The sequence below is a fragment of the Thalassophryne amazonica genome, chromosome 11 (genome assembly GCF_902500255.1).
Source record: "Thalassophryne amazonica chromosome 11, fThaAma1.1, whole genome shotgun sequence".
In the NCBI taxonomy this organism is placed as follows: Eukaryota; Metazoa; Chordata; class Actinopteri; order Batrachoidiformes; family Batrachoididae; genus Thalassophryne; species Thalassophryne amazonica.
Genome location: NC_047113.1, coordinates 10,447,118 through 10,459,877, shown reverse-complemented (window position 1 = coordinate 10,459,877; position 12,760 = coordinate 10,447,118). Strand labels below are relative to the sequence as shown.

General features: G+C 40.6%; 1 protein-coding gene across 1 annotated transcript in view; it reads left to right on the top strand.

Annotated features, from left to right (window-relative positions):
* The window catches only part of tenm1 (teneurin transmembrane protein 1), a 728,712-nt gene that overhangs the window by 365,772 nt on the left and 350,180 nt on the right, over nt 1–12,760 (top strand). The window contains 1 exon segment of the mRNA XM_034181415.1: nt 11,527–11,729. Coding sequence (XP_034037306.1) covers nt 11,527–11,729 — 203 coding nt within the window.

Below are 12,760 nucleotides of genomic sequence, written 5' to 3'. Positions count from 1 at the left end.
CAATCGAAGCTGCAGGATGATTAAATACGATTGAGCATTTATTAGAATGATATTTGACAGGGTGCAAGAGCAGGCACTAAAATGTGTTTTAGTTACTGTGAAACCTAATCAGTTGCTACAACTCAAACATATATCAATTTCTTAAAAGCCAAGTCACCTCTGTGTGTGTATATGTGCATGTGTGTGTCTGTGTGCGTGTGTACTGTATGGCTTCAATCACGGAGAAACTGGGGAGAGCTGACATTTGCTGTTTGGTATGCTTATGTATTTTGGATCAAGGATAAACAACACGAAAAAGGAAAGGTGATAGTACAAATATTTTTATAGAAATTAGGGATATTAGGTGACAACAGTGATAATTACATTCTGGACTCACACACCATTCCAGCAGGGGGCAGTAAATCATCTATATATTAAAAGCTAAGTGGCCTCACACACCTACGTGTACCTTCGAACAGGGACAAAGTGGGAAGAGCTGACATTTGCTGCTTGGTGTGCATATGTATTTTAGGTAAAGGATGATTGCCACCAAAACGTAATGTTGATAGGACTAATGTCTGGAAGAAGTATGGATATTACATAACAACAGTGAACAATGATGATAAATGATGCTTACATTCTGGACTCACACACTATTCCAAATCATTATAGAAACTTTACATAATTTATTACCACCCTTGAAAAATGTCAGCTATATATTTTAGAAACACTACCCAATCTACAGCCCGTGGATCCCCACATGCAATGTGTTAGTAGTTGATTTGTAAGTCCTGTATCAGCCCTGAGCCCCAACCTATCCCCAAATTCCCCTCACTTGGAACACCAGTTTAACTCAGGTTACTTCCCCAACCAACCTGCACAGGTGAAGGATTTTGTACAAGACAGACAGGTTGCATGCCTTGGAATAGAATTCAGGTCTTCATATATGTAGCTCACCTGGTCAAGAAATGAGCTTGTCTTTGACCTAATACTGTAGAAACCACCAAAGAACAGGAAATTGATATTCTCAGACCTGGTCAGTCAGGACACCAGTATCTGTGTAGAGATGTGGGAGTAGGCATGGGTGACTGTGATTGCTGGTGTTCACTTGTGTGCTATTTCTCGGCTGTGGCTGCCAGATGATGATGATGGAAGTCCAACTCCTTATCCCATTCAGCTACTTGCACTACATATTGGTAAATAATATAATAATTTTAATAATTTTACATTTATTCTAATGGTCCTCAAATAATTTAAATTGTTAATATTCTTTGTGTAGCAGCTTGTATTCATCTCTCATCTGTGTTGAGTGTTTGACTCTTCTCACTCGCTCCCTTCAGGATGCAAACTCCTGATCTCCGGCATGGGAGGTAGACGCACCGACCAGTCTGCCAAGACCTGGGCTCTGGCCTGATTGGCCAGAGTATCCTTTGGCTGTCAGGGGAGTGAGGCCTATTGACTACCACATGCACAGTGACCCCTGCTTACCTCTGTCACACTCACCGCCTTAAACCTCACTCCCATCCGGGTCACGGCACCAATGTAGTGGCCCATACTCCTCACATTGTGTTGTGTGCTTGACTCCTCCCACTCGTTACCCTCAGGACATGAACTCATGATCTCTGCCATGGGACCACATCCACAGTGACTCCTGCTGGCCTCCATCACACTTGCACCAGTACAGCAAGAAGTCACAGACAAAAAGTTATAAAATGTATGATAACATACTGTAGTACTCAATACTCTGTACATTTTCTAACTTTTTTCAGATGAATTCAGATATATCCACCTGTTCACTGGCAACAAAATGGCAGCTCATCTGAGTGGAAAAAAAATGCAAATTAATTTTATATTTTCTATTTATTATTGGTATTCTAACCTTAAACCTAATCCTAACACGTTTTTGAATGCTAAATCCAAGACACAAACACTAAAATGTGAGACCTGCTTTGCACATAGAAATTCATAGGAATATGCACAAAATATCATGTTTTTCTTTGATTATGATACTATGTAATATATATGTGTATCAAATAGTCTACCCTAGCCAGCTTGTGTAAGCAGTAACTCAAAAACCAACAAATGCTATCATCTTGCACATCTCCAGCTTAAAAGGCAATACAATGAATACAAACTAATTAAAATATGTTGAACTTTGATGCAGCAGATCAGTCAAAAAACTGACTTTGTGTGTAACCTATGTAATATCTCAGAGATGTGCATGCCTTCACATGACTTAACAACTAAAGCCAGTAACTGCAAGACAAACATGATGCCCACTTGTAAGTCAGTTTGGCTGGTCTCTTGTTTTTGCACTCGGGGTCGGCACAGCAGATCTGAGGTGGATTTGCATGTTGATTTTGGCATGGTGGTGCAAGCATCATGATATGGGCATGTTTCTCCTACTATGGTGTTGGGGATATATATCGCATACCAGGTATCATGGAACAGTTTGGATATGTCGAAATACTTGAAGAGGTCATGTTGCCTTATGCTGAAGAGGACATGCCCTTGAAATTGATGTTTCAACAAGACAATGACCCCAAGCACACCTGTAAACCAGCAAAATCTTGGTTCCAAACCAACAAAATTAATGCCTCACAGATGTGAAGAAATCATGAAAAACTGTGGTTATACAACTAAATACTAGTTTAGTGATTCACAGGATTGCTAAAAAAGCTGTTTGAACATAAATGCTAATATAATACAATGTACTTGTAGCTCTTCTTAGATTCATCAACTGAATATGTAAACATTGTGCAAGGCGCAATTAAGCGTAATCCATTATTTACTGCCCTCTTCATCAAAATCTTCCTCTCCTCCTCATCAGAATAATCAGTTGTATTATTTGCATCTTCATCTGCATCGAATAGTAGGTTCCACATTGTCACAGGTTTTGCATTGGCATAGGTCTGTACATCGAAGACCAAGATTAGCACAGCATTCGTCATCGGTATTCTCTGGCTTGCACTTTGATCGCTTAAACATTAAATCTTGCTTGCATCTCAGATGTACTCGTACTTCCTGGCAAATTGTAGCTGAACTTTCAGGTCTTTTTTTTTTTAAGAAAATCCTCCTCCATACCACTTCAAGCTGTATAAGTGGTGATGCAAAATACAAAACTTGCACTATGCACGTTTTTTTCAGTCACAGCCACAGCAGCCTGTAACTTCTTCTGGGTTGTCTGGGTGTCTTGGTGTATTTCCTCACTCTTCTTTCTTGCAGACTCACTCAGGTTTTGAGAACTGTCTACTCTATGCAAATTTACCATAGAGTGCCATGCTGTTTGTATTGCAGTAAATAAAGCAGTAAATTGCAGTAATTGCAGTAAATAAAGTCTAACACATATTCAGTGACTTGTAAATGTTCATGTATCCATTCCCTGACTTGTCTGGAGAAAACTGGCAATAAAACTGATTATTTACAGGTATTATATCAAGCGTTCATTACTTATGCAACCATCATCTTGGCTTTTAAATTTTTAATTAATTTATATCAAGTTGGAGAGATTTGCTTTCGGTTTGAGTTTAAAGAACATAATTTTCCAAATTTTTATATTGAGAAACCTGATTTACATTTTGTATTTGAAATGGCATAAATAAATTAAAATGCATGAAATACCAAGGGGCCAAATACTTTTGCAAGCCACTGTACATTCACAATGTCATGTCAGTGACATGCATCGGTATGTATAAGATTTATAACATGTAACATTCACAACAACAACAACAAAAATCTATTGTAAATTATTATATTCACAATACAGTCCATACTATAGGCCAGGGTTCTCAGCAGGATTTTTTCTCAGCATAGTGGGATGGAAAAATCACCTTAAGAAGCCGGGGGTTCGGGGACTGCTTACACTTTGACCCCACTGAAGCTTTTGCTTTATGGTCTTATAAAGGACGTTCTTTGGTGTTTTGTTTTGTTTTGTTTTGTTTTACTTCAAAGTGTAGAGTAATTAGAAATTAATCTTGAAGTAAAAAAAACCCCAAAAAAAACAAACATCTGTAAGGATTTTCTATAGTAAACTGCTGTGTATAAATCAGCACTTCTGATGCTCCTATGCAGTGACACAGATTTCTACACTCTTTCATATTCTGGCCTAATGCCTTGTTTATTTTGTCTTTAAAGTAAGGCTGTAATAAAGATTAAAAAGAAAACTATGGCTTTACTTAACAAAATTTGGCCCTCAAAATGCAGGCAATGGTGTTTCAGAGGGATATCTATATATATATTTTTTTATGAAATCAGAATTTATTAATTTTTTGAAAATTGGGCCAAAATCATGAGGAGAACAAGGTATTTATGCATTTTTAATAATATTTGACAAATTTATCATGAATTTTATTTCTAAAACCAATTATGGGATCACGTACAAACACAATAAGCTCACATGGCCTGCTGCCTAATAGTGGAGGACACAATGTCTGAAAGCAACAACAAATGTTATCCCGGAATCAGTCACAAATACCTTAAGGCTAGGAGTGGGGTGTGTGTGTGTGTGTGTGTGTGTGTGTGTGTGTGTGTGTGTGTGTGTGTGTGTGTGTGTGTGTGTGTGTGTGTGTGTGTGTGTGTGTGTGTGTGTGACTTTGACACTTTTTCCTTTTTTAAACTGCATTTGACCTGCTGCATGTCAGACAGTATATGCAGCTGTCTGTGTCTGAGTGCTTCAGTGGTCTTACACCACACTCTTCTTGTTTTTCTTATCTTCTGTGACCAAAATGCAGTCACAGAAGATAAGATGTAATTTTTTTTATTTTATTTTATTGTATTTTTTGTGCAGAGCGCATTTAATTCAGGCTTACAATTCTGTTTCATATCTGTTTGCTGTTTTCTGTCTTTTTCTCTACTCTCCAGTTTAACTTCCCTTGGCTTACAGACACGTAGATACATAAGTATTTCAACAGTGTGACAGTTTTTGCAATTTTACCCTTGTGTAATGCAGTGGAGTGGATGTGAAACAATCAAAAGGTTCTTGTTGTGTAGACTTTAAAAGGATGAAATAAAAATATCACATTAGTATTCTAGGAATCACAGTCAGTTCATGTGCAGTCCCTCCATTTTCCGTTCACACATAAAATGATTGAAGCCAACTAGTGGATGAAGGAGGAATTGCATGCCATTTGTGAAAAATCGGAGCTGCCTCCAATGCCTCGTACACCTCTCACTACAATTATTTGTGCACAACAGTGGCTGAAAGACAGAGAGTGCCCTGTGAGAGCCCATTCGATCCCTCTTGCAGCAGATGTTGGCCAAATTCTAGGTGACACACATGAACATCCAACACTGCTCGCTTGACACTTAGAAAATGTCTGTCCATTAACGCTGTTAGCACAAAAATAGTGAGCAGACAATCACTTTTCAGCTGGATGTGAAATTTGTGTATGTGCCCCCATGAGCCAACTGTGCCACAAATACACCACTTTCAGTCACATATCACAAAAAATCCACCATAACAAATGTTGTTTTGTTAGTTATTACAGCGCTTTTTTTCTTTTAAAAAATATGTTTATATCCTTGTTGATTTTAGGCATTTTACACTGATTTTTTGCGCAGTGGTATAGTTCCCATCTGGTAATCTGAGCTTTTGTAAATTGCAGGTTCGAATCCCGCAAATGGCATTTATTTTGTTTAACAGGGTTAAACAGGGTTATTTAACCACAAGTTTCTGTATTGCATCCCCGTTATTTATTATTTACATCAACCCAGTGATTTTAACTAATTATACAGCTGGTTTTCATTGTATTTTTCTCCACATCAGCGGTGTGATGTGGTGCAAGTCGTTCCAGCTGCTCACACTGTGTTCACGAGCGTGCATGAAACCATCGCCAATGTGTTATACACGCCTGTGTGACCGCAGCAGGTAGATGGTAGACGACAGCAGGTAGATGGTTTGTGGTTCCCCATTTCGTGTTTGGTTCACAGATTTTCTTCCGGTTTCTGCGTCTTTTGTGTTATGTGTGAAGGGGCCCTAAATATGTCAGGAAATATTTAGTATAGTTAGGGAGTGAATAGATAAACATTTCTAAGTTACTGAATGTGTCTTAGACTTCATTTATGTTAATCATTAAGGGCTCTGTCACACATACTGCGGATTTGGTTGAATTGCGCATAAAGTGTGCATGAATCAGGAATCGTATGCAATACATGTAAAATCATTGCTGCCTCTAATGCCTCGTACACCTGTTGCTACCACTATTTGCACACACCAGTGGCTGAAAGACAGAGTGTGAGCTGTGAGAGCCCACCAATCCCTCTCGCGGCAGGTGTCAGCCAAATTCCAGCTGACACACACAAACATCTAACACCGCTCGTTTAGCACTTAGAAAATGTGTGGCCATTCACGCTATAATCATGAACGAACAGTCAGCAGACAATAACTGTCGTGCTGGCAGTGAAATTTGTCTAAGTGCCCCATGAGTGTGGCTTTGGTGTGTGCGCTAAACTGATAGGAGGTGTGGCCGTCAACAGAAGCAGCTGTGGAGATCTGTCGATCTGGACTTCCCAGCTGGCCAACACATACTGTGTTTGTGTTTTACCTAATTTCTTCCCTCTGGTACCCAGCCAATAGCTCAGCTGGCTTGATGGCCTCCTCGACTTATATACATGGACAGGATGAAACACTGTACTCTTGTAAAGGGGACTCCATTACCAACAACATTAGACACAGTGTCAGATTATGTTAAATGTTTTTTTTTTTTTTTGGGGGGGGGGGTTAATAGGATCCAGCATAGCATCAAATCATAGGGTGCTAGTGTAGCAGCAGACAGCAGACACAGAACTGTAACATCAGTTGTAATTACAGATTACAAGGAATGTCTTTCTCCACTTGCAAAATATTGCAGAAATTCTCCCTGTTGTGTACATTGTTGATGGAGTTCTACCCTAGAGAAGAAAGCTGGACCACAGTGTCTTATTGGCTGTTCATATAAGGTCAGTGTTGATTCCCCTAGTGACTAAAGAAGGCCAAGGACATGCCCAAGTTTCATCTGGCTGCAGCAGATAGATGGTTGCTTTTGAGAGTTGGGGATGGATCCGCTGTCTCAGTTCAGTCACTACAATAAAAGGCCCCAAAGAAAAAGTAGCAAAAGGAATATAGATATAGATTCTTTGTTGTCACTGTAACAAGTACAATGAAAGGTAAGGTACATCTTTCAGTGCAAATACAAACCTGAGTAAACCACACACAGACTTGAAAGGTCTGGTCTATTTGATTGCAGTGGCATTCATAGCTCTAACAGCAGTTGGGTAGAAACTGTATTTCAGTCTGTTTGTACTTTTAATGATACAGGGTTATTATGCTATTTTTCACTTACTGAAGGTGTTGCTGGTGTGGATAGGGTTGTAATCAGAGGTGTAGATGGTGAAGAGCAGTGGGCTCAGCATGCAGCCTTGAGGGGAACCAGTGCTGAGAGCTGTGGGTATGTGGGGGCCAATCCTGACTCTCTGTGAGCAATCTGACAGAAAGTCCTTAATCCAAAGACATGGAATGAGGTAGACTGAGGTTCAGCAGTTTCCCCACGAGGCCATGGAGCTATAATCCATGAGGAGAAGACAGACGTAGTTACCCTATTGCTCCAGGTGGGTCAGCGTGGCGTTGAGGGCAGCAGTCACAGCATCCTCTGTTGACTTGGTGTGGGTCTGAAGTGGGGGTTAGGAATGACATGATGTGACTTCTAACAAGCTTCTCAAAATGCTTTGTCACCACCGGTGTGAGTGCAATAGGCCGATAGTAATTGAGGCTGGTTATGGGGGATTTCTTGGGTAGGGCGACTATGGTGGAGGTCTTCAGGCATGACAAGACAGTGGACTGTGTCAGGGACCAGTTGAAAATTTTGGTGCAAATCCCAGCAAGCTGGTCTGCACAGTCTTTCAGATGACGCCGGGGCCCGTTGCTTTGCATAGTTGACACCCTTCAGCATGTGCCTCACCTCGTGCTCCCCCAGTAGACCCAGATGCGTTTCTACACTGTGACTGTATCTACACAGTTCTTAATGTAACACAGTACAGTATCTTTAAACAAATAAACTAAACAGGAGACAGTGGTGCACACTAAACAGGGCATGCACTGGAGTATGTAAAATGGGGAAAAACATGGTGAGATGGGGCCTACAAACAGCTGCAGTTGTGGAGAACCACAACAAGACCTGGTCCACATAAAAGAAACTGCCCCTAAGCATACATGTCACTGATAAAGACCTAAAAAATGCCACCCCATTGGCAAAATCACTATCATGATGATCAGTTGTCTGTCTGGGTGGTTGCCATCCAGACACCAGTGCACCAGTGCATGCTCCCACGCTTGACTTGACTTATCAATGTATAAAAATATCAGCCCAGCCTCATGTTTATTTTATTTATTTATTTATTTTTTGTGATACCGTTGCAAAATGCCTCACATTTTCATGATGCTTTCAAGTTTAGTTAACTATTTTAAAACCTAACCATAACCCTAAACCTAACCCTAGCCAATCCACCCTCCCGTGTCACCCCAAATTTCATGATACCATCACAAAATAACTCTAACAATGCACTTTTTCTGTGGAATAATCTGCCTACTGAGATAACACTGGCCATTTCCACTGAGTGCTTTAGTGCAAACAGTTACTTCCATTGGCATCTTGACATAAATGGCCCTTCTTCACTCTTGGATGTTTGGTGTTCTTTTTTCACAACATGAAAATTCAGTAAGGTATATCGTATATATGATTTTCAATTCTAAGGTGGAACTTTTCCAGTATACAAAGGTATATCTAAATATCTAAAAAGGAAGAGTAAAATAAGAGAGTAGAAAAAGAGTAGAGTAGAGCCACTTAGGTGCCTGGTCTTGGAAATGGAATGAATTTGCCTACCCACTGCCTGGGAATCCTCCAGAGATTGGGTGGCTGGATGGCTGGGTGGCAAGACTACTCAAGAATCTAATCTAATCTTGATCCTGGTGTATTGAAAAATAATAGGCCGATTTCAAATCTATCATTCTGCTCTAAAATTCTGGAAAAGATGGTTTCACGGCAGCTTGTGGAATATCTTACTGAGAATGATCTTTTTGAGCCACTGCAGTCTGCTTTTAGAAAACATCACTCCACAGAAACAGCACTTATTAAAGTAGTTAATGATCTTCTGCGAGCAATGGACTCCGATACTACTACAGTATTGGTGTTACTGGATCTCAGTGCTGCGTTTGACACCGTTGATCATCATATTCTACTTGATAGGCTGGAAAACTGTTTTGGGATTACTGAACTGCTCTTGCGTGGTTGACATCTTATCTGTCTGGTCGTTCCCACTGATCCCACCTCTGATTTTAGGGGCATGAAGTTCAGGGTTCCGCAGGGATCCGTTCTGGGTCCCCTGCTTTTTTTCCCTGTATATGGCACCTCTTGGGAACATTTTGTGGCGTTTGGGGGTTGCTTTTCATTGCTATGCTGATGACACTCAGTTATATATGCAGATAGCTGCTGGAAATCCTGTCCACATCAAATCTTTACAGGACTGTCTCGCAGCAGTGAGAAGTTGAATGTCTAACAACTTTATACTTTTGAACTCTGATAAGACTGAAATGATGGTTCTTGGTCCAGCAAGACATCGGCATCAATTTGATCAGCTAGCGCTTAGCCTAGGTTCATGTGTTATACATCATACTGACAAAGTGAGGAACCTTGGGGTAATTTTTGATCCTACGTTGTCCTTTGACCTCCACATTAGGGACATTACAAGGACTGCTTTCTTTCATCTAAGAAATATAGCAAAGATTCGTCCCATCCTGTCTATGGCTGATGCTGAGGCTCTGATTCATGCTTTTGTTTCTTCTAGATTGGACTATAGTAATGCTTTGTTTTCTGGTTTACCACAGTCCAGCATCAGGGGTCTTCAACTGGTTCAAAATGCTGCTGCCAGACTTCTGACACGAAGCAGAAGGTTTGACCATATTACGCCGGTTCTGGCATCCCTTCATTGGCTTCCGGTCTCTCTGAGATCGGATTTTAAAGTATTACTATTGGCCTATAAAATTGTTCATGGACTGGCACCCTCCTATCTGGCCAGCCTGGTTGAGTCCTATGTGCCGGCTAGGGCTCTGCGCTCACAGGGTGCAGGACTATTGTGTGTCCCGAGGGTGAAGAAAAAGTCAGCAGGTTACAGAGCTTTTTATCACCGCACCCCAGCTCTGTGGAATGATCTGCCTGTGCTGATACGACAGTCGGACTCTGTGGAGACTTTTAAAGCCAGTCTGAAAACACATTTGTTCTCCCTGTTTTATAATTAGTATTTTATGTGATTGTGTGTCTTTTTTTATTTGTTTTATTTCTTTTATTTCTTTTACCTTTTATGGTTAATTTTTTTTTTATTGTGTTTTAATCTTATTTCATTTTATTCTGCTTTTAAATGTTGTGAAGCGCCTTGAGGCGATTACTCGTAATTTGGCGCTATATAAATTAATAAATTATTAGATTATTATTATTATAGATTGACCTGTGCTTCTCACATGAGCTCAGTTGGACATTACACAGCGTTTATGCTATGGCGATGGTAGATTGAAGTCCATTTAGTGTGATTCCAGCATTCTTGCATATAGCTGCACAAGGTAATGTCTCGACAAATTCAGTACAGCAGTACGTGCATGAAAGTAGCTCAACAGTGACAATCCTCAGATATACGCAGAGAACCTCATGGGCATCCACTCATCACCTCTCTAACTGTGTGACACCACATGTGATATATGCCAGCTAGCATCTGAGCGCACATAGTGTCGCCATAATGGAGTGGTAAAGCTGCAGGCATTATAGATTGAGAGCAGGCGTCCCCATCTATGAATCTGCCCCTCACTGTTCCTCTGCCTTTGTGACCGTAACGATCGGCCGGCCACTCTCTGTCACTGCATTTCCTCCATCTTAGTTTAGAAGAAGAGATATATCTCTCCATAAAGGCCTGCACAAAGGCGACTGGAGAGCGTCACCCTCTTCCCATCACAAAAGACTCAGGCCTAGCGGTTGATAACGGCTATGGAGAGCAGACAAGCTGATGGCCAGGGGACTGTTGGAAGGAACCATTCTCTTCACACACAAAGACAGGCTCTCAGTCAAGACACTATCTATGTGCTGTGACGATGTTTGTGAATGTGTGTGCACGCACCAAGGCCTTCCTCGCTTTCTCTCATCTGCCTCTTTTCTACTCACAAACACGCTCACGCTATCTTTCCTTCTTGTTCGAAGATGCTAATATAGCATGGGACAAAGCCCCAGTAGACATCTCTCAGACAAAACAATTCCTTTCTAAAGCAGTTCATCTTTATGCAGAACCTATCCAAAGGACTGCCAGAGCCGGTTATCTGAAAAGCTGGATTTTCAGCAGTGCTCAGTCATTCTTGATTTCTATTCACACGTGCTTCATTAGTAAGTCAGGGATTTATGTTCGTAGTTGGAGGGAATCAGGTTGGTTACTAATTGCTCCTATTGATAGTGGATAGAACTCTGTGTCCATTTTGATAAATCTGCAAATGTGTCTGAACAATATCGCCTATGTTTTTTTTTTTTTTTCTATCTGCAGAAAAGTGGGTGCGAGGACGAGCCATCGACCGTGGAGAGGTAGATGTTGGAACCCAGCAGAGCCAGGCCATCCCCCCGGGACTGTTTTGGCGGTTTCATATGACTGTGCATCACCCTACTTACATCAAGTTCAACCTGTCTCTCTCACATAACGCACTGCTGGGAGTCTACGGACGAAGGAACATACCTCCTACACACACTCAGGTAAATATAGATCCTCTTGTAGTAGGAGTGAATGATATGAAAAGCATATTAAAAACAGGTTTTCTTTTTTTTTGGTCTATTAATATCTTTATATTGTCATATATTGCAATACTCCCCAGTGTGTTCCCACACTAACGTCAACAGTGGTTTTCAGTATGGCAGTTTCACATGATAAAGTTCAAAGTTTAGTTTTACATAGTCTGTAAATTGTTGCCATATATTTTTGAACTTATCCGAGACTGAAAATATCAAACCAGCAGCACATTCACAAACTGACCATCAAGTGACACTTGATATTTCCTCAATATTACACCATGATACGTGAGCCTCTCTATGAAGGTGTTTGGGGAATTTATTAAGTGTCACATTTATGGTTAATTGTGATTCATGGATAAGTGTCACATTTATGGTGATTATGGATTGCCGCGGACTTTACCCAAGTGCCCTCTGGTGGTCGTTTTGGGCCGATGAAAACATTGCGGAACGCAATACAAATACATGTAATTTGGTCACTTTTCAAAAGGGGTCAGACTCGTCAATAAAGTCAATTTAATGTACAGTGGTTCATTTCAGCTCAGCTTGGTGTATAAATCTCACCGTTCCAGGCAGTGAGAGCCGTCAGCTGGCTGAAATAAGCAATTTAGAGACAAAACAAAACCAGCTGATTTCAATAGACAATCAATACAGCCTGAGCTTGTTTTCATTGGGCAGCCAGTCGCGGAAGTGCAAATTCTTGCCTTTGGATTCACCACTTTGGCGGAAGTGATGTGTCTCCGTGGCAACCCATTGACAGTGACGGGCACAGTTCAGCTAATTAACAAACAGCTAATTATCAAAGCTAACTTTTACGTGACATGATTAGTTTTTCAGCTAACGTTGCAAACAATTAGCAGTCAACTAGCTTCCACTAATTTTAGTTTTGCTAAACTATAAGTCAGCTTACAATTTTGGAAGAAAGTTTAACAGCCAAAAATGACTGTTCATGTGAATATCACATATGTTTGATTTTGCAAGAGAGTTTACAAAAAGAA